This window comes from Oncorhynchus keta, unplaced genomic scaffold (genome assembly GCF_023373465.1).
Source record: "Oncorhynchus keta strain PuntledgeMale-10-30-2019 unplaced genomic scaffold, Oket_V2 Un_contig_677_pilon_pilon, whole genome shotgun sequence".
NCBI classification, from domain to species: domain Eukaryota; kingdom Metazoa; phylum Chordata; class Actinopteri; order Salmoniformes; family Salmonidae; genus Oncorhynchus; species Oncorhynchus keta.
The window spans coordinates 122,189-145,000 of record NW_026289056.1 but is presented as its reverse complement, the minus strand read 5'-3'; the positions used below and the strand labels follow the sequence as shown (position 1 = coordinate 145,000).

Below are 22,812 nucleotides of genomic sequence, written 5' to 3'. Positions count from 1 at the left end.
GTTTACTGTCTGGCCCTCTCTACCCTGGGCCCTAACCATCCTGGTTTACTGTCTGGCCCTCTCTACCCTAACCATCCTGGCCCTCTCTACCCTTACCATCCTATTCATCCTGGGCCGTAGTTGTTGCCCTGGGCCGTAGTTGTTGCCCTGGGCCGTAGTTGTTGCCCTGGGCCGTAGTTGTTGCCCTGGGCCGTAGTTGTTGCCCTGGGCCGTAGTTGTTGCCCTGGGCCGTAGTTGTTGCCCTGGGCCGTAGTTGTTGCCCTAGTACTACACTCCTGATTCCACGAATCAAAGGCTTGATGATGACGTGGTTATTTGAGTCCGGTTTGTAGTGCAAGGCCAACAACAGAAACGTGAAAATCTACGGGTTCCGAGGATCTAGCTACTTATTGAAGTGACTGGTTTTCAGTGGTGGTTTCTGATCTTAAAGGGACATTACACTTTTTAAAGTTTATCTAATGTTTTCAGACTTCACAATGAGTCTGTGATGATGTATGGGTTGGCTGTGTTTCTGACGTATGTGTTATGAGTCTGTGATGATGTATGGGTTGGTTGTGTTTCTGACGTATGGGTTATGAGTCTGTGATGATGTTTGGCTTATGAGTCTGTGATGATGTATGGCTTATGAGTCTGTGATGATGTATGGCTTATGAGTCTGTGGTGATGTATGGCTTATGAGTCTGTGGTGATGTATGGGTTGGCTGTGTTTCTGACGTATGGGTTATGAGTCTGTGATGATGTATGGGTTGGTTGTGTTTCTGACGTATGGGTTATGAGTCTGTGATGATGTATGGGTTATGAGTCTGTGGTGATGTATGGGTTGGTTGTGTTTCTGACGTATGGGTTATGAGTCTGTGGTGATGTATGGGTTGGTTGTGTTTCTGACGTATGGGTTATGAGTCTGTGATGATGTATGGGTTGGTTGTGTTTCTGACGTATGGGTTATGAGTCTGTGGTGATGTATGGGTTGGCTGTGTTTCTGACGTATGGGTTATGAGTCTGTGATGATGTATGGGTTGGCTGTGTTTCTGACGTATGGGTTATGAGTCTGTGGTGATGTATGGGTTGGTTGTGTTTCTGACGTATGGGTTATGAGTCTGTGATGATGTATGGGTTGGCTGTGTTTCTGACGTATGGGTTATGAGTCTGTGGTGATGTATGGGTTGGTTGTGTTTCTGACGTATGGGTTATGAGTCTGTGATGATGTATGGGTTGGCTGTGTTTCTGACATATGGGTTATGAGTCTGTGGTGATGTATGGGTTGGTTGTGTTTCTGACGTATGGGTTATGAGTCTGTGATGATGTATGGGTTGGCTGTGTTTCTGACGTATGGGTTATGAGTCTGTGGTGATGTATGGGTTGGTTGTGTTTCTGACGTATGGGTTATGAGTCTGTGATGATGTATGGGTTGGCTGTGTTTCTGACATATGGGTTATGAGTCTGTGGTGATGTATGGGTTGGTTGTGTTTCTGACGTATGGGTTATGAGTCTGTGATGATGTATGGGTTGGTTGTGTTTCTGACGTATGGGTTATGAGTCTGTGATGATGTATGGGTTATGAGTCTGTGGTGATGTATGGGTTGGTTGTGTTTCTGACGTATGGGTTATGAGTCTGTGGTGATGTATGGGTTGGCTGTGTTTCTGACGTATGGGTTATGAGTCTGTGGTGATGTATGGGTTGGCTGTGTTTCTGACGTATGGGTTATGAGTCTGTGGTGATGTATGGGTTGGCTGTGTTTCTGACGTATGGGTTATGAGTCTGTGATGATGTATGGGTTGGTTGTGTTTCTGACGTATGGGTTATGAGTCTGTGGTGATGTATGGGTTGGTTGTGTTTCTGACGTATGGGTTATGAGTCTGTGATGATGTATGGGTTGGCTGTGTTTCTGACGTATGGGTTATGAGTCTGTGGTGATGTATGGGTTGGCTGTGTTTCTGACGTATGGGTTATGAGTCTGTGATGATGTATGGGTTGGTTGTGTTTCTGACGTATGGGTTATGAGTCTGTGATGATGTATGGGTTGGCTGTGTTTCTGACGTATGGGTTATGAGTCTGTGATGATGTATGGGTTGGTTGTGTTTCAGACGTATGGGTTATGAGTCTGTGATGATGTATGGGTTATGAGTCTGTGATGATGTATGGGTTATGAGTCTGTGGTGATGTATGGGTTATGAGTCTGTGATGATGTATGGGTTATGAGTCTGTGATGATGTATGGGTTGGTTGTGTTTCTGACGTATGGGTTATGTAGCTCTGGCTATATGCCTCATATCTTAATAAATAGAGATATTTACAAACAGCCCTCTCTCTCTCTCTCCCCCCCCCCAGATCCCCCTATCAGGCTATGGAGGGACCAGTAACATTATTCTGGAAGAGCACAGGAAGCGTTCAGACGGCTACGTGGCTATGCTAATGGGGGTGGCAGCAGGCCAGGTCTCCAAGCTGTGTGTCTGTGTGAGAAACACTGGGTGCAGGGCTGCCTTCGTTATGGCTGTTCCCTACTCTGACCTACACACACGCTCTGTCATGGACTCCTCGGACATCAGCCTCTCTCCGTCTCAGTTCGTCCTGAAGGAGAGGACACAGGAGGTAGGTCGCATGACTTGTTGTGGTCAGAAAGGAGGTTCTGGTTTGATCTGGACTTCCTGACAGGAGAGATGGAGAGATGTTTCTATCATTAATAGTTGGTGTGAACTGGACTACCTGACTGGAGAGATGGAGAGATGTTTCTATCATTAATAGTTGGTGTGAACTGGACTACCTGACTGGAGAGATGTTTCTATCATTAATAGTTGGTGTGAACTGGACTACCTGACAGGATGTTTCTATCATTAATAGATGGACTACCTGACTGATGTTTCTATCATTAATAGTTGGTGTGAACTGGACTACCTGACTGGAGAGATGGAGAGATGTTTCTATCATTAATAGTTGGTTTGAACTGGACTACCTGACAGGAGAGATGGAGAGATGTTTCTATCATTAATAGTTGGTGTGAACTGGACTACCTGACTGGAGAGATGTTTCTATCATTAATAGTTGGTGTGAACTGGACTACCTGACTGGAGAGATGTTTCTATCATTAATAGTTGGTGTGAACTGGACTACCTGACAGGAGAGATGGAGAGATGTTTCTATCATTAATAGTTGGTGTGAACTGGACTACCTGACTGGGGAGATGGAGAGATGTTTCTATCATTAATAGTTGGTTTGATCTGGACTACCTGACAGGAGAGATGTTTCTATCATTAATAGTTGGTGTGAACTGGACTACCTGACTGGAGAGATGTTTCTATCATTAATAGTTGGTGTGAACTGGACTACCTGACTGGAGAGATGTTTCTATCATTAATAGTTGGTGTGAACTGGACTACCTGACTGGAGAGATGGAGAGATGTTTCTATCATTAATAGTTGGTGTGAACTGGACTACCTGACTGGAGAGATGGAGAGATGTTTCTATCATTAATAGTTGGTGTGAACTGGACTACCTGACTGGAGAGATGTTTCTATCATTAATAGTTGGTGTGAACTGGACTACCTGACTGGAGAGATGTTTCTATCATTAATAGTTGGTGTGAACTGGACTACCTGACTGGAGAGATGTTTCTATCATTAATAGTTGGTGTGAACTGGACTACCTGACAGGAGAGATGGAGAGATGTTTCTATCATTAATAGTTGGTGTGAACTGGACTACCTGACTGGAGAGATGGAGAGATGTTTCTATCATTAATAGTTGGTGTGAACTGGACTACCTGACTGGAGAGATGTTTCTATCATTAATAGTTGGTGTGAACTGGACTACCTGACTGGAGAGATGTTTCTATCATTAATAGTTGGTGTGAACTGGACTACCTGACAGGAGAGATGGAGAGATGTTTCTATCATTAATAGTTGGTGTGAACTGGACTACCTGACTGGAGAGATGGAGAGATGTTTCTATCATTAATAGTTGGTGTGAACTGGACTACCTGACTGGAGAGATGTTTCTATCATTAATAGTTGGTGTGAACTGGACTACCTGACTGGAGAGATGTTTCTATCATTAATAGTTGGTGTGAACTGGACTACCTGACTGGAGAGATGTTTCTATCATTAATAGTTGGTGTGAACTGGACTACCTGACTGGAGAGATGTTTCTATCATTAATAGTTGGTGTGAACTGGACTACCTGACTGGAGAGATGGAGAGATGTTTCTATCATTAATAGTTGGTGTGAACTGGACTACCTGACTGGAGAGATGTTTCTATCATTAATAGTTGGTGTGAACTGGACTACCTGACAGGAGAGATGGAGAGATGTTTCTATCATTAATAGTTGGTGTGAACTGGACTACCTGACTGGGGAGATGTTTCTATCATTAATAGTTGGTGTGAACTGGACTACCTGACTGGGGAGATGGAGAGATGTTTCTATCATTAATAGTTGGTGTGAACTGGACTACCTGACAGGAGAGATGTTTCTATCATTAATAGTTGGTTTGAACTGGACTACCTGACTGGAGAGATGTTTCTTTCATTAATAGTTGGTGTGAACTGGACTACCTGACTGGAGAGATGTTTCTATCATTAATAGTTGGTGTGAACTGGACTACCTGACTGGAGATGTTTCTATCATTAATAGTTGGTGTGAACTGGACTACCTGACTGGAGAGATGTTTCTATCATTAATAGTTGGTGTGAACTGGACTACCTGACTGGAGAGATGGAGAGATGTTTCTATCATTAATAGTTGGTGTGAACTGGACTACCTGACTGGAGAGATGTTTCTATCATTAATAGTTGGTGTGAACTGGACTACCTGACTGGAGAGATGTTTCTATCATTAATAGTTGGTGTGAACTGGACTACCTGACTGGAGAGATGGAGAGATGTTTCTATCATTAATAGTTGGTGTGAACTGGACTACCTGACAGGAGAGATGGAGAGATGTTTCTATCATTAATAGTTGGTGTGAACTGGACTACCTGACTGGTTGGTGTGAGATACCTGACTGGAGAGATGTTTCTATCATTAATAGTTGGTGTGAACTGGACTACCTGACTGGAGAGATGTTTCTATCATTAATAGTTGGTGTGAACTGGACTACCTGACTGGAGAGATGTTTCTATCATTAATAGTTGGTGTGAACTGGACTACCTGACAGGAGAGATGTTTCTATCATTAATAGTTGGTGTGAACTGGACTACCTGACTGGAGAGATGTTTCTATCATTAATAGTTGGTGTGAACTGGACTACCTGACTGGAGAGATGTTTCTATCATTAATAGTTGGTGTGAACTGGACTACCTGAAAGGAGAGATGTTTCTATCATTAATAGTTGGTGTGAACTGGACTACCTGACTGGAGAGATGTTTCTATCATTAATAGTTGGTGTGAACTGGACTACCTGACTGGAGAGATGTTTCTATCATTAATAGTTGGTGTGAACTGGACTACCTGACAGGAGAGATGTTTCTATCATTAATAGTTGGTGTGAACTGGACTACCTGACTGGAGAGATGTTTCTATCATTAATAGTTGGTGTGAACTGGACTACCTGACAGGAGAGATGGAGAGATGTTTCTATCATTAATAGTTGGTGTGAACTGGACTACCTGACTGGAGATGGAGATGTTTCTATCATTAATAGTTGGTGTGAACTGGACTACCTGACAGGAGAGATGGAGAGATTTTCTATCATTAATAGTTGGTGTGAACTGGACTACCTGACAGGAGAGATGTTTCTATCATTAATAGTTGGTGTGAACTGGACTACCTGACAGGAGAGATGGAGAGATGTTTCTATCATTAATAGTTGGTGTGAACTGGACTACCTGACTGGAGAGATGTTTCTACCATTAATAGTTGGTGTGAACTGGACTACCTGACAGGAGAGATGTTTCTATCATTAATAGTTGGTGTGAACTGGACTACCTGACTGGAGAGATGTTTCTATCATTAATAGTTGGTGTGAACTGGACTACCTGACTGGAGAGATGGAGAGATGTTTCTATCATTAATAGTTGGTGTGAACTGGACTACCTGACAGGAGAGATGTTTCTATCATTAATAGTTGGTGTGAACTGGACTACCTGACTGGAGAGATGGAGAGATGTTTCTATCATTAATAGTTGGTGTGAACTGGACTACCTGACAGGAGAGATGGAGAGATGTTTCTATCATTAATAGTTGGTGTGAACTGGACTACCTGACAGGAGAGATGTTTCTATCATTAATAGTTTCTGGACTCCTGACTGGAATGTTTCTAGTTAATAGTGTGAACTGGACTACCTGACAGGAGAGATGTTTTCTATCATTAATAGTTGGTGTGAACTGGACTACCTGACTGGAGAGATGTTTTCTATCATTAATAGTTGGTGTGAACTGGACTACCTGACTGGAGAGATGGAGAGATGTTTCTATCATTAATAGTTGGTTTGATCTGGACTACCTGACAGGAGAGATGTTTCTATCATTAATAGTTGGTGTGAACTGGACTACCTGACAGGAGAGATGGAGAGATGTTTCTATCATTTAATAGTTGGTGTGAACTGGACTACCTGACTGGAGAGATGTTTCTATCATTAATAGTTGGTGTGAACTGGACTACCTGACAGGAGAGATGTTTCTATCATTAATAGTTGGTGTGAACTGGACTACCTGACTGGAGAGATGTTTCTATCATTAATAGTTGGTGTGAACTGGACTACCTGACTGGAGAGATGGAGAGATGTTTCTATCATTAATAGTTGGTGTGAACTGGACTACCTGACTGGAGAGATGGAGAGATGTTTCTATCATTAATAGTTGGTGTGAACTGGACTACCTGACAGGAGAGATGTTTCTATCATTAATAGTTGGTGTGAACTGGACTACCTGACTGGAGAGATGGAGAGATGTTTCTATCATTAATAGTTGGTGTGAACTGGACTACCTGACTGGAGAGATGGAGAGATGTTTCTATCATTAATAGTTGGTGTGAACTGGACTACCTGACTGGAGAGATGGAGAGATGTTTCTATCATTAATAGTTGGTGTGAACTGGACTACCTGACTGGAGAGATGGAGAGATGTTTCTATCATTAATAGTTGGTGTGAACTGGACTACCTGACTGGAGAGATGGAGAGATGTTTCTATCATTAATAGTTGGTGTGAACTGGACTACCTGACTGGAGAGATGGAGAGATGTTTCTATCATTAATAGTTGGTGTGAACTGGACTACCTGACTGGAGAGATGTTTCTATCATTAATAGTTGGTGTGAACTGGACTACCTGACTGGAGAGATGTTTCTATCATTAATAGTTGGTGAACTGGACTACCTGACTGGAGAGATGTTTCTATCATTAATAGTTGGTGTGAACTGGACTACCTGACTGGAGAGATGTTTCTATCATTAATAGTTGGTTTGAACTGGGTGACCACCTGGGACTGGAGAGATGTTTCTATCATTAATCATTGTGTGAACTGGACTACCTGACAGGAGAGATGGAGAGATGTTTCTATCATTAATAGTTGGTGTGAACTGGACTACCTGACTGGAGAGATGGAGAGATGTTTCTATCATTAATAGTTGGTGTGAACTGGACTACCTGACTGGAGAGATGTTTCTATCATTAATAGTTGGTGTGAACTGGACTTCCTGACTGGGGAGATGGAGAGATGTTTCTATCATTAATCATTGGTTTGAACTGGTTCTTTCTCCAGGTGATCACGGTTCTGATGAAGGTGACCCAGAGAGAGCAGACTCTGTGTCAGTCAGCTAATGCCGTCCTGGCCACAGTCTGTCTCTTCTGTGGAGACGAGGTCTCACGACAACAGTTCAGGAGGTGAGGACCTGTCCCTCTGTTTCTTACATGGGCTGTCATTAACCTGACTTTTAAACATCCATCCTGTGAAGCAATAGCATTAAAGAGGCTTTGAGGAGGTTGATCCGGGCTGTCAGACAGAACCGTTTGGTCCACTACTGTCTGTTTCTGTTGTCCAGGCCCTCTAGTTTGATTTACAACACTGTAAGGAGACTGATTTCACCTCCATCTCCATCTCCTGTCCCCCAGGTTGCTGCTGTCCAAGCCAGATGCAGGCAGGAAGATTCTGTCAGAGAACAGTCTGCTGAAAGGACTCAACTTCAACCAGAGGTTCCTGGGGGAGGAGCAGGTCCTGGAGGGTAAGGGGTCTTTCTAGAACAGAGGTGGGATAATGTTGCTTTGATGAGATAGGAGCTGGGAGCTTCGGTGGAGGATTTCCTACTCTGGACAACTTGTTATTCATAATTATCTGCAAAAACTTGTTTGTTATGGAAATGTTTATGGAAATGCACACGCACACACACACACACACACACACACACACACACACAGTTTAAGTCGGAAGTTTACATACTTAGATTAGCGTCATTAACTCATTTTTCAACCACTCCACAAATTTCTTGTGAACAAACTATAGTTTTGGCAAGTCAGTTAGGACATCTACTTTGTGCAGGACACAAGTCATTTTTCCTACAATTGTTTACAGATTATTTCACTTATCACAATTCCAGTGGGTCAGACGTTTACATACACTAAAATTACTGTGCCTTTAAACAGCTTGGAAAATTCCAGAAAAATGATGTCATGGCTTTAGAAGCTTCTGATAGGCTAATTAACATAATTTGAGTCAATTGGAGGTGCACCTGTGGATGTATTTCAAGGCCTACCTTCAAACTCTGTGCCTCTTTGCTTGACATCATGGTAAAATCAAAAGAAATCAGCAAAGACCAGAATTTTTTGGGGGGACACAAGTCTGGTTCATCCTTGGGAGCAATTTCCAAAAGCCTGAAGGTACCACGATCATCTGTACAAACAATAGTAGAGATTAACGTACGTTGGTGTGAAAAGTGCAAATCGATCTCAGAACAACAGCAAAGGACCTTGTGAAGATGCTGGAGGAAATTGGTACAAAAGTATCGATATCCACAGTAAAACGAGTCCTATATCGACATAACCTGAAAGGCCGCTCAGCAAGGAAGAAGCCACTGCTCCAAAACCACCATAAAAAAAAGCCAGACTACGGTTTGCAACTGTACATGGGGACAAAGATCATACTTTGTGGAGAAATGTCCTCTGGTCTGATGAAAGAAAAATAGAACTGTTTGGCAACAATGACCATCGTTATGTTTGGAGGAAAAAGTGGTGGGCTTGCAAGCCGAAGAACACCATCCCAACTGTGAATCACGGGGGTGGCAGCATCATGTTGTGGGAGTGCTTTTCTGCAGGAGGGACTGGTGCACTTCACAAAATAGATGGCATCATGAGAAGTAAAATGTGTATTTATTGAAGCAACATCTCAAGACATCAGTCAGGAAGTTAAAGCTTGGTCACAAATGGGTCTTCCAAATGGACAATGACCCCAAGCATACTTCCAAAGTTGTGGCAAAATGGCTGAAGGACAACAAAGTCAAGGTATTGGAGTGGCCATCACAAAGCCCTGACCTCAATCGGATAGAATATTTGTTGTCAGAACTGAAAAAGCGTGTGCGAGCAAGGAGACCTAAAACCTGACTCAGTTCCACCAGCTCTGTCAGGAGGAATGGGCCAAAATTCACCCAACTTATTGTGGGAAGCTTGTGGAAGGCTCCCTGAAACGTTTGACCCAAATTAAACAATTTAAAGGCAATGCTACCAAATACTAATTGAGTGCATGTAAACTTCTGACCCACTGGAAATGTGATGAAAGAAATAAAAACTGAAAGAAATCATTCTCTACAATTATTCTGACATTTCACATTCTTAAAATAAAGTGGTGATCCTAACTGACCTTAGACAGGGATTTTTTTTACGAGGATTAAATGTCAGGAATTATGGAGAAACTGAGTTTAAATGTATTTGGCTACGGTGTATGTACACTTCTGACATCAACTGTGTGTGTGTGTGTGTGTGTGTGTATATATTTATATAATATATATATATAATGTGTTGACTTGACTCAGTATGTTTAGCTCATGGTTTCCCATGCTGTTGTCTCCAGCCTACGACCTGCCCCAGAGCCCCAACCAGGCCCAGTTGTTCTATGGGAACCTGAGTAAGGTGGTGTTGTCAGTGCTGGGCAGCACAGAGACCTTGGACTCTGGAAGGGCTGACCTCCATGTCCAGGCCCCCCTAGCTGTCACCAGGAGAGGCTCGGAGGCTGACAGGTACTGGGACTGAATATCATACCTTCAGGAAAGAACGTAATCATACGAATGTTTTCATCTCACACCTCATTTGGTTTCTAGAGTGTTTCTCTCTGCTTAGAACATACAGGCTGTTAATGGTTATATAATGTTGTAGTAGTGGTGTTAATGGTTATATGATGTTGTAGTAGTGGTGTTAATGGTTATATGATGTAGTGGTGGTGTTAATGGATATATAATGTTGTAGTAGGGGTGTTAATGGTTATATACGTTGTAGTAGGGGTGTTAATGGTTATATGATGTTGTAATAGTGGTGTTAATGGTTATATAATGTTGTAGTAGGGGTGTTAATGGTTATATAAGTTGTAGTAGTGGTGTTAATGGTTATATGATGTTGTAGTAGGGGTGTTAATGGTTATATGATGTTGTAATAGGGCTGTTAATGGTTATATACGTTGTAGTAGTGGTGTTAATGGTTATATAATGTTGTTGTATTATAACGTTGTAGTAGTGGTGATAATAGTTATATGATGCTGTAGTAGGGGTGTTAATGGTTATATGATGCTGTAGTAGGGCTGTTAATGGTTATATATGTTGTAGTTGGGGTGTTAATGGTTATATAATGTTGTAGTGGTGTTAATGGTTATATAATGTATTAGTGGTGTTAATGGTTATATAATGTTGTAGTGGTGTTAATTAAAATGTTAATGGTTATAATGTTGTAGTGGTGGTGTTAATGGTTATATAATGTTGTAGTAGGGGTGTTAATGGTTATATAATGTTGTAGTGGTGTTAATTAAAATGTTAATGGTTATAATGTTGTAGTGGTGGTGTTAATGGTTATATAATGTTGTAGTAGGGGTGTTAATGGTTATATAATGTTGTAGTGGTGGTAATTAAAATGTTAATGGTTATAACGTTGTAGTGGTGGTGTTAATGGTTATATAATGTTGTAGTAGTGGTGATAATAGTTATATGATGCTGTAGTAGGGGTGTTAATGGTTATATAATGTTGTAGTGGTGGTGTTAATGGTTATATAATGTTGTAGTAGGGGTGTTAATGGTTATATAATGTTGTAGTAGGGGTGTTAATGGTTATATAATGTTGTAGTAGGGGTGTTAATGGTTATATAATGTTGTAGTAGGGGTGTTAATGGTTATATAATGTTGTAGTTGGGGTGTTAATGGTTATATAATGTTGTAGTTGGGGTGTTAATGGTTATATAATGTTGTAGTGGTGGTGTTAATGGTTATATAATGTTGTAGTTGGGGTGTTAATGGTTATATAATGTTGTAGTGGGGGTGTTAATGGTTATATAATGTTGTAGTAGGGGTGTTAATGGTTATATAATGTTGTAGTAGGGGTGTTAATGGTTATATAATGTTGTAGTAGGGGTGTTAATGGTTATATAATGTTGTAGTAGGGGTGTTAATGGTTATATAATGTTGTAGTAGGGGTGTTATACTAACATTATGGTGTTAATGGTTATATAATGTTGTAGTTGGGGTGTTAATGGTTATATAATGTTGTAGTTGGGGTGTTAATGGTTATATAATGTTGTAGTAGGGGTGTTAATGGTTATATAATGTTGTAGTAGGGGTGTTAATGGTTATATAATGTTGTAGTAGGGGTGTTAATGGTTATATAATGTTGTAGTAGGGGTGTTAATGGTTATATAATGTTGTAGTTGGGGTGTTAATGGTTATATAATGTTGTAGTAGGGGTGTTAATGGTTATATAATGTTGTAGTGGTGGTGTTAATGGTTATATAATGTTGTAGTAGTGGTGTTAATGGTTATATAATGTTGTAGTGGTGGTGTTAATGGTTATATAATGTTGTAGTTGGGGTGTTAATGGTTATATAATGTTGTAGTAGGGGTGTTAATGGTTATATAATGTATTAGTGGTGTTAATGGTTATATAATGTTGTAGTAGGGGTGTTAATGGTTATATAATGTTGTAGTGTTAATGGTTATATAATGTTGTAGTAGGGGTGTTAATGGTTATATAATGTTGTAGTAGGGGTGGTAATGGTTATATAATGTTGTAGTGGGGCTGTTAATGGTTATATAATGTTGTAGTAGGGGTGTTATACTGGTTAATATATAATGTTGTAGTAGTGGTGTTAATGGTTATATAATGTTGTAGTAGGGGTGTTATACTAACATTATGGTGTTAATGGTTATATAATGTTGTAGTAGGGGTGTTAATGGTTATATAATGTAGTAGTGGTGTTAATGGTTATATAATGTTGTAGTAGTGGTGTTAATGGTTATATAATGTTGTAGTAGGGGTGTTAATGGTTATATAATGTTGTAGTTGGGGTGTTATACTAACATTATGGTGTTAATGGTTATATAACGTTGTAGTAGGGGTGTTAATGGTTATATAATGTATTAGTGGTGTTAATGGTTATATAATGTTGTAGTAGGGGTGTTAATGGTTATATAATGTATTAGTGGTGTTAATGGTTATATAATGTTGTAGTAGGGGTGTTAATGGTTATATAATGTTGTAGTAGGGGTGTTAATGGTTATATAATGTTGTAGTTGGGGTGTTATACTAACATTATGGTGTTAATGGTTATATAACGTTGTAGTAGGGGTGTTAATGGTTATATAATGTATTAGTGGTGTTAATGGTTATATAATGTTGTAGTAGGGGTGTTAATGGTTATATAATGTATTAGTGGTGTTAATGGTTATATAATGTTGTAGTAGGGGTGTTAATGGTTATATAATGTTGTAGTAGGGGTGTTATACTAACATTATGGTGTTAATGGTTATATAATGTTGTAGTAGGGGTGTTAATGGTTATATAATGTTGTAGTGGTGTTAATGGTTATATAATGTTGTAGTTGGGGTGTTATACTAACATTATGGTGTTAATGGTTATATAATGTTGTAGTTGGGGTGTTATACTAACATTATGGTGTTAATGGTTATATAATGTTGTAGTTGGGGTGTTATACTAACATTATGGTGTTAATGGTTATATAATGTTGTAGTTGGGGTGTTATACTAACATTATGGTGTTAATGGTTATATAATGTTGTAGTTGGGGTGTTATATAACATTATGGTGTTAATGGTTATATAATGTTGTAGTTGGGGTGTTATATGGTTATATAATGTTGTAGTAGGGGTGTTATACTAACATTATGGTGTTAATGGTTATATAATGTTGTAGTTGGGGTGTTAATGGTTATATAATGTAGTAGGGGTGTTAATGGTTATATAATGTTGTAGTTGGGGTGTTATACTAACATTATGGTGTTAATGGTTATATAATGTTGTATTATCATGTTGTAGTGGTTTTGGGAACTCAGACCGTCACATCAGCAACGTGTCTCTGGATGTACTGCCTGTGAAGGGTCCTCAAGGCCCCGCGTTACCCAGGACAGAGGCCTCTGGGACGGGGACAGAACCAGGGGACCACAGGGACTCCTGGAGCCTCCAGCCTGAACAGCTGGTCCTCACCTCTCCCACTATCAGTCAGTATTATCATATCACTGTTTGAGACTAACTCTGTGCTCTTTGCAGCCTGAGCAAGGTCTCTCAGGACAGAACATTTTCTGTTCATAAAACGTTTTTTTGGTAGTTTTTAATAGAATATAATTAAACCCTTTCCTTTGGTTTATAATGTGTGTTGTCCAGACGGAGCCTCCAACACCAGACATGTCCTGATCCAGAACCACTCATCATCCAGAGAGCTGAGCTTTGAGTTGTCCTGGCCAGCCCACTGTCTCACTGTTACCCCTCAACATGGAGTTATAGAACCACAGTATGTATACACACACACACACACACACACACACACACACACACACACACACACACACACACAGTTGTCAGCCCACTGTCTCACACCCTCAACATGGAGTTATAGAACCACAGTATGTACACACACACACACACACACACACACACACACACACACACACACACACACACAGACACACACACACACACACACACAGACACACACACCAGACACACACACACACACAGACACACACAGTATGTACACACACACACACACACACACACAGACACACACACACACACACACACACACACACACACACACACACACACACACAGACACACACACACACACACAGACACACACACACACACACACACACACAGACACACACACAGACACACACACACACACACACACACACACACACACACACACACACACACACACACACACACACACAGCCACACACACACACACACACACACACACACACACACACACACACACACACACACACACACACACACACACACACACACAGCACACACACACACACACACAGCTTTGACATGCCACACACACACACACAGCACACAGCCACACACACAGCCACACAGTACACACACACACACACACACAGCCACACACACACACAGCACACACACACCACACAGTTACACCAGGTGACTATAGTACCAGGGGTGTTTTACAGGTGACTGTAGTACCAGGGGTGTTTTACAGGTGACTATTACATGGCCTTTTACACACATAGTACTAGCCAGGTGACTATAGTACTAGGGGTGTTTTACCAGGTGACTATAGTACTAGGGGTGTTTTACCAGGTGACTATTACTAGGGGTGTTTTACAGGTGACTACTAGGGGTGTTTTACCAGGTGACTATAGTACTAGGGGTGTTTTACCAGGTGACTATAGTACTAGGGGTGTTTTACCAGGTGACTATAGTACTAGGGTGTTTTACCAGGTGACTATAGTACTACCCAGGTGACTATAGTACCAGGGGTGTTTTACCAGGTGACTATAGTACCAGGGGTGTACACCAGGTGACTGTAGTACCAGGGGTGTTTTACCAGGTGACTGTAGTACCAGGGGTGTTTTACCAGGTGACTATAGTACTAGGGGTGTTTTACCAGGTGACTATAGTACTAGGGGTGTTTTACCAGTGACTATAGTACTTGTTTTACCAGGTGACTATAGTACTAGGGGTGTTTTACCAGGTGACTATAGTACTAGGGGTGTTTTACCAGGTGACTATATTACTAGGGGTGTTTTACCAGGTGACTGTATTACCAGGTGACTATATTACTAGGGGTGTTTTACCAGGTGACTGTATTACCAGGTGACTATATTACTAGGGGTGTTTTACCAGGTGACTGTATTACCAGGGGACTGTATTACCAGGGGACTGTATTACCAGGGGACTGTATTACCAGGGGACTGTATTACCAGGGGACTGTATTGCCAGGTGACTGTATTACCAGGTGACTGTATTACTAGGGGTGTTTTACCAGGTGACTGTAGTACTAGGGGTGTTTTACCAGGTGACTGTAGTACTAGGGGTGTTTTACCAGGTGACTGTAGTACTAGGGGTGTTTTACCAGGTGACTATAGTACTAGGGGTGTTTTACCAGGTGACTGTATTACCAGGTGACTATATTACTAGGGGTGTTTTACCAGGTGACTGTAGTACTAGGGGTGTTTTACCAGGTGACTGTATTACTAGGGGACTGTTTTACCAGGTGACTGTATTACTAGGGGTGTTTTACCAGGTGACTATATTACTAGGGGTGTTTTACCAGGTGACTGTATTACCAGGTGACTATAGTACTAGGGGTGTTTTACCAGGTGACTGTATTACCAGGGGACTGTATTACCAGGGGACTGTATTACCAGGGGACTGTATTACCAGGGGACTATAGTACCAGGGGTGTATTACCATTACTTGTTTTACCAGGTGACTATTACTAGGGGTGTTTTACCAGGTGACTGTAGTACTAGGGGTGTTTTACCAGGTGACTGTAGTACTAGGGGTGTTTTACCAGGTGACTATAGTACTAGGGGTGTTTTACCAGGTGACTATAGTACTAGGGGTGTTTTACCAGGTGACTATAGTACTAGGGGTGTTTACCAGGTGACTATAGTACCAGGGTGTATTACCAGGTGACTATAGTACCAGGGGTGTTTTACCAGGTGACTATTACTAGGGGTGTTTTACCAGGTGACTATAGTACCAGGGGTGTTTTACCAGGTGACTATAGTACCAGGGGTGTTTTACCAGGTGACTATTACTAGGGGTGTTTTACCAGGTGACTATAGTACCAGGGGTGTTTTACCAGGTGACTGTAGTACCAGGGGTGTTTTACCAGGTGACTATAGTACCAGGGGTGTATTACCAGGTGACTATTACTAGGGGTGTTTTACCAGGTGACTATTACTAGGGGTGTTTTACCAGGTGACTATTACTAGGGGTGTTTTACCAGGTGACTATAGTACTAGGGGTGTTTTACCAGGTGACTATAGTACCAGGGGTGTTTTACCAGGTGACTATTACTAGTACCAGGGACTATAGTGTTGACTGTAGTACCAGGGGTGTTTTACCAGGTGACTATAGTACTAGGGGTGTTTTACCAGGTGACTATAGTACTAGGGTGTTTTACCAGGTGACTGTAGTACTAGGGGTGTTTTACCAGGTGACTATAGTACTAGGGGTGTTTTACCAGGTGACTAGGGGTGTTTTACCAGGTAGTACCAGGGGTGTTTTACCAGGTGACTATAGTACTAGGGGTGTTTTACCAGGTGACTATAGTACTAGGGGTGTTTGACTACCAGGTGACTGTAGTACTAGGGTGTTTTACCAGGTGACTGACTAGTACTGTAGTACTAGGGTGTTTTACCAGGTGACTATAGTACTAGGGTGTTTTACCAGGTGACTATAGTACTAGGGGTGTTTTACCAGGTGACTATAGTACTAGGGATGTATTACCAGGTGACTATAGTACCAGGGGTGTATTACCATTACTAGGGGTGTTTTACCAGGTGACTATTACTAGGGGTGTTTTACCAGGTGACTATAGTACTAGGGGTGTTTTACCAGGTGACTGTAGTACTAGGGGTGTTTTACCAGGTGACTGTAGTACTAGGGGTGTTTTACCAGGTGACTATAGTACTAGGGGTGTTTTACCAGGTGACTATAGTACTAGGGGTGTATTACCAGGTGACTATAGTACCAGGGGTGTATTACCAGGTGACTATAGTACCAGAGGTGTTTTACCAGGTGACTATTACTAGGGGTGTTTTACCAGGTGACTATAGTACCAGGGGTGTTTTACCAGGTGACTATAGTACCAGGGGTGTTTTACCAGGTGACTATAGTACTAGGGTGTTTTACCAGGTGACTATAGTACCAGGGGTGTATTACCAGGTGACTATTACTAGGGGTGTTTTACCAGGTGACTGTAGTACCAGGGGTGTTTTACCAGGTGACTATAGTACCAGGGGTGTATTACCAGGTGACTATTACTAGGGGTGTTTTACCAGGTGACTATTACTAGGGGTGTTTTACCAGGTGACTGTATTACTAGGGGTGTTTTACCAGGTGACTGTATTACCAGGGGACTGTTTTACCAGGTGACTATATTACCAGGGGACTGTATTACCAGGTGACTGTAGTACCAGGGGTGTATTACCAGGTGACTGTAGTACTAGGGGTGTTTTACCAGGTGACTATAGTACTAGGGGTGTTTTACCAGGTGACTATAGTACCAGGGGTGTTTTACCAGGTGACTATAGTACCAGGGGTGTTTTACCAGGTGACTATAGTACCAGGGGTGTATTACCAGGTGACTATTACTAGGGGTGTTTTGCCAGGTGACTATTACTAGGGGTGTTTTACCAGGTGACTATAGTACTAGGGGTGTTTTACCAGGTGACTGTATTACCAGCAGGGGACTGTATTACCAGCAGGTGACTGTATTACCAGGGGACTGTATTACCAGGTGACTGTATTACCAGGTGACTGTATTACCAGGTGACTGTATTACCAGGGGTGTTTCACCGTAGTGTTTTGTTCCCAGGTGCCACCTCCAGATCCTCATCAGTCCTAATCCGTCCCTAGCAACCAGGACATCCATGTTTCCATGGAGTGGCCAAATCTATGTCCAGTGTGACAATCAACAGAAGGTAGTGATGATGATGTGGGCCCCTCAATGTCTTGATGTGGGGGGCCTCCCCCCTCAATGTCTTGATGTGGGGGGCCTCCCCCCTCAATGTCTTGATGTGGGGGGCCTCCCCCCTCAATGTCTTGATGTGGGGCGCCTCCCCCCTCAATGTCTTGATGTGGTGGCCCCCCCTTAATGATGTTATTTTCTCTCCTCCTGCTGTCCAGTTCATCAAAGTCCAGATCCGTCAGGACCTGGCTCTGGATGTATCAACGGCCCCAGCAGACCGGAGCCTAGCCCCCCTTCCTCCTCAGACTGCTAGCCCCATGCCCACCGCCATGCTGCCCCCTGCAGGCCAACCCCCCCTGACCAGGACAGCTCCAGCCACGGTAGAGATCAGTAACCGTACCATCGTGTTTCCTGCCACGCCCTCAGGAGAAACCTCAGGTAGGAGACACTCTGACTCCCAGCATTACTCAGCATTGGGACATATCTATAATCTCAGCATTGGGACGTATCTATAATCTCAGCATTGGGACGTATCTATAATCTCAGCATTGGGACGTATCTATAATCTCAGCATTGGGACGTATCTATAATCTCAGCGTTGGGACGTATCTATAATCTCAGCATTGGGACATATCTATAATCTCAGCATTGGGACATATCTATAATCTCAGCATTGGGACGTATCTATAATCTCAGCATTGGGACATATCTATAATCTCAGCATTGGGACATATCTATAATCTCAGCATTGGGACGTATCTATAATCTCAGCATTGGGACGTATCTATAATCTCAGCGTTGGGACGTAATCTCAGCGTTGGGACGTATCTATAATCTCAGCGTTGGGACGTATCTATAATCTCAGCGTTGGGACGTATCTATAATCTCAGCGTTGGGACGTATCTATAATCTCAGCGTTGGGACGTATCTATAATCTCAGCGTTGGGACGTATCTATAATCTCAGCGTTGGGACGTATCTATAATCTCAGCGTTGGGACGTATCTATAATCTCAGCGTTGGGACGTATCTATAATCTCAGCGTTGGGACGTATCTATAATCTCAGCGTTGGGACGTATCTATAATCTCAGCGTTGGGACGTATCTATAATCTCAGCGTTGGGACATATCTATAATCTCAGCATTGGGACGTATCTATAATCTCAGCATTGGGACATATCTATAATCTCAGCATTGGGACGTATCTATAATCTCAGCGTTGGGACGTATCTATAATCTCAGCGTTGGGACATATCTATAATCTCAGCGTTGGGATGTATCTATAATCTCTGACTCGGCGTTGGGACATATCTATAATCTGACTCCCAGCGTTGGGACATATCTATAATCTGACTCCCAGCGTTGGGACATATCTATAATCTCAGCATTGGGACGTATCTATAATCTAATCTATAATCTCAGCGTTGGGACATATCTATAATCTCAGCATTGGGACATATCTATAATCTCAGCATTGGGACATATCTATAATCTCAGCATTGGGACGTATCTATAATCTCAGCATTGGGACATATCTATAATCTCAGCATTGGGACGTAATCTATAATCTCAGCATTGGGACATATCTATAATCTCAGCATTGGGACATATCTATAATCTCAGCATTGGGACATATCTATAATCTCAGCGTTGTGACGTATCTATAATCTCAGCGTTGGGAGGTAATCTATAATCTCAGCGTTGGGACGTATCTATAATCTCAGCATTGGGACATATCTATAATCTCAGACGTAAGCATTGGGACATATCTATAATCTCAGCGTTGGGACATATCTATAATCTCAGCATTGGGACATATCTATAATCTCAGCGTTGGAACATATCTATAATCTCAGCATTGGGACGTATCTATAATCTCAGCGTTGGGACATATCTATAATCTCTGACTCGGCGTTGGGACATATCTATAATCTCAGCGTTGGGACATATCTAACTCCCAGGGACATATCTATAATCTCTATCCCAGCGTTGGGACATATCTATAATCTCAGCATTGGGACATATCTATAATCTCTGACTCAGCGTTGGGACATATCTATAATCTCACTCCCAGCGTTGGGACATATCTATAATCTCTGACTCGGCGTTGGGACATATCTATAATCTCTGACTCAGCGTTGGGACATCTATAATCTCGGCGTTGGGACATCTATAATCTCGGCGTTGACATATCTATAATCTCGGCGTTGGGACATATCTATAATCTCGGCGTTGGGACATATCTATAATCTCTGACTCAGCATTGGGACATATCTATAATCTCTGACTCAGCATTGGGACATATCTATAATCTCAGCGTTGGGACATATCTATAATCTCTGACTCGCGTTGGGACATATCTATAATCTGACTCCCAGCGTTGGGACATATCTATAATCTGATATCTCGTTGGGACATATCTATAATCTCAGCGTTGGGACATATCTATAATCTCAGACATATCTATAATCTCAGCGTTGGGACATATCTATAATCTGAGCTATCTAGCGTTGGGACATATCTATAATCTCACTCAGCGTTGGGACATATCTATAATCTCTCTATAATCTCAGCGTTGGGACATATCTATAATCTCTGACTCCCAGCGTTGGGACATATCTATAATCTCTGACTCGGCGTTGGGACATATCTATAATCTGACTCCCAGCGTTGGGACATATCTATAATCTCTGACTCCCAGCGTTGGGACATATCTATAATCTCTGACTCCCAGCGTTGGGACATATCTATAATCTCTGACTCGGCGTTGGGACATATCTATAATCTGACTCCCAGCGTTGGGACATATCTATAATCTCAGCGTTGGGACATATCTATAATCTCAGCGTTGGGACATATCTATAATCTCAGCGTTGGGACATATCTATAATCTCAGCGTTGGGACATATCTATAATCTCAGCGTTGGGACATATCTATAATCTCAGCGTTGGGACGTATCTATAATCTCAGCGTTGGGACATATCTATAATCTCAGCGTTGGGACGTATCTATAATCTCAGCGTTGGGACACATCTATAATCTCAGCGTTGGGACACATCTATAATCTCTGACTCGCGTTGGGACATATCTATAATCTCTGACTCCCAACGTCTCAGCGTTGGGACATATCTATAATCTCAGCGTTGGGACATATCTATAATCTCAGCGTTGGGACATATCTATAATCTCAGCGTTGGGACGTATCTATAATCTCAGCGTTGGGACATATCTATAATCTCAGCGTTGGGACATATCTATAATCTCAGCGTTGGGACGTATCTATAATCTCAGCGTTGGGACATATCTATAATCTCAGCGTTGGGACGTATCTATAATCTCAGCGTTGGGACGTATCTATAATCTCAGCGTTGGGACATATCTATAATCTCAGCGTTGGGACATATCTATAACCTCTGGAGTTTGCAATTGCCAGTCAATAGCCCTATTTCCCCTCTAGAAAATACCAAAATGCTGTGTATGTTCTTGGAGAATGTTCCTGTTTCCAGTGTTTTGATGTAAAGCCGTCTCTTCCTTCGTCAGAGTCCTCTGTGGAGGTGGAGAACAGAGGAGAGCAGGTGAGGTGGTACCTGTCTTCCTTCGCCCCTCCTTATGTAAAGGGGGTGGACAGCAGTGGGGATGTGTACCGGGCCACCTACACAGCCTTCAGATGTCCCAGAGTCTCTGGAACCTTGGGAGCATACCACAAGATGCAGGTGATTACTCCATCTCGACCCCTACCTATGGCTTTATTAGGGTTACTGACCACCCAGCTTTACCCAGTCACACCCCTGGTCCCAGAACATATCTTTATTAGGGGGTTACTGACCACCCAGCTTTACCCAGTCACACCCCTGGTCCCCAGAACATATCTTTATTAGGGGGGGGTTACTGACCACCCAGCTTTACCCAGTCACACCCCTGGTCCCCAGAACATATCTTTATTAGGGGGTTACTGACCACCCAGCTTTACCCAGTCACACCCCTGGTCCCAGAACATATCTTTATTAGGGGGTTACTGACCACCCAGCTTTACCCAGTCACACCCCTGGTCCCCAGAACATATCTTTATTAGGGGGTTACTGACCACCCAGCTTTACCCAGTCACACCCCTGGTCCCCAGAACATATCTTTATTAGGGTTACTGACCACCCAGCTTTACCCAGTCACACCCCTGGTCCCAGAACATATCTTTATTAGGGGGGTTACTGACCACCCAGCTTTACCCAGTCACACCCCTGGTCCCAGAACATATCTTTATTAGGGGGGTTACTGACCACCCAGCTTTACCCAGTCACACCCCTGGTCCCCAGAACATATCTTTATTAGGGGGGTTACTGACCACCCAGCTTTACCCAGTCACACCCCTGGTCCCAGAACATATCTTTATTAGGGGGGTTACTGACCACCCAGCTTTACCCAGTCACACCCCTGGTCCCCAGAACATATCTTTATTAGGGGGGTTACTGACCACCCAGCTTTACCCAGTCACACCCCTGGTCCCCAGAACATATCTTTATTAGGGGGTTACTGACCACCCAGCTTTACCCAGTCACACCCCTGGTCCCCAGAACATATCTTTATTAGGGGGTTACTGACCACCCAGCTTTACCCAGTCACACCCCTGGTCCCAGAACATATCTTTATTAGGGTTACTGACCACCCAGCTTTACCCAGTCACACCCCTGGTCCCCAGAACATATCTTTATTAGGGGGTTACTGACCACCCA

At 42.4% G+C, this 22,812-nt stretch overlaps 1 protein-coding gene and 2 long non-coding RNA genes across 4 annotated transcripts in view; 2 read left to right on the top strand and 1 right to left on the bottom strand.

Moving 5' to 3' along the window:
- LOC118381276 (centrosomal protein of 192 kDa-like) overlaps positions 1–22,812 on the top strand; it is a gene marked incomplete at its 5' end in the record, with an annotated part of 102,791 nt that overhangs the window by 67,125 nt on the left and 12,854 nt on the right. The window contains 9 exon segments of the mRNA XM_052511407.1: positions 2,329–2,589; positions 7,691–7,812; positions 8,041–8,150; positions 9,989–10,154; positions 13,445–13,626; positions 13,790–13,916; positions 17,994–18,099; positions 18,305–18,524; positions 21,626–21,798. Of these exon segments, the coding sequence (XP_052367367.1) occupies positions 2,329–2,589; positions 7,691–7,812; positions 8,041–8,150; positions 9,989–10,154; positions 13,445–13,626; positions 13,790–13,916; positions 17,994–18,099; positions 18,305–18,524; positions 21,626–21,798 (1,467 nt within the window).
- LOC127926099 (uncharacterized) lies at positions 3,231–7,261 on the bottom strand. 2 transcript variants are annotated; one of them, XR_008123289.1, is made up of 3 exons: positions 6,810–7,261; positions 4,073–4,388; positions 3,231–3,432 (listed from the first exon to the last, which is right to left on the bottom strand). It is a non-coding gene; the product is annotated as an uncharacterized LOC127926099 (long non-coding RNA). The 2 variants fall into 2 exon arrangements; XR_008123290.1 differs by having other exon boundaries at positions 4,123–4,388.
- LOC127926100 (uncharacterized) lies at positions 16,086–17,279 on the top strand. The gene is made up of 3 exons (XR_008123291.1): positions 16,086–16,198; positions 16,257–16,286; positions 17,045–17,279. It is a non-coding gene; the product is annotated as an uncharacterized LOC127926100 (long non-coding RNA).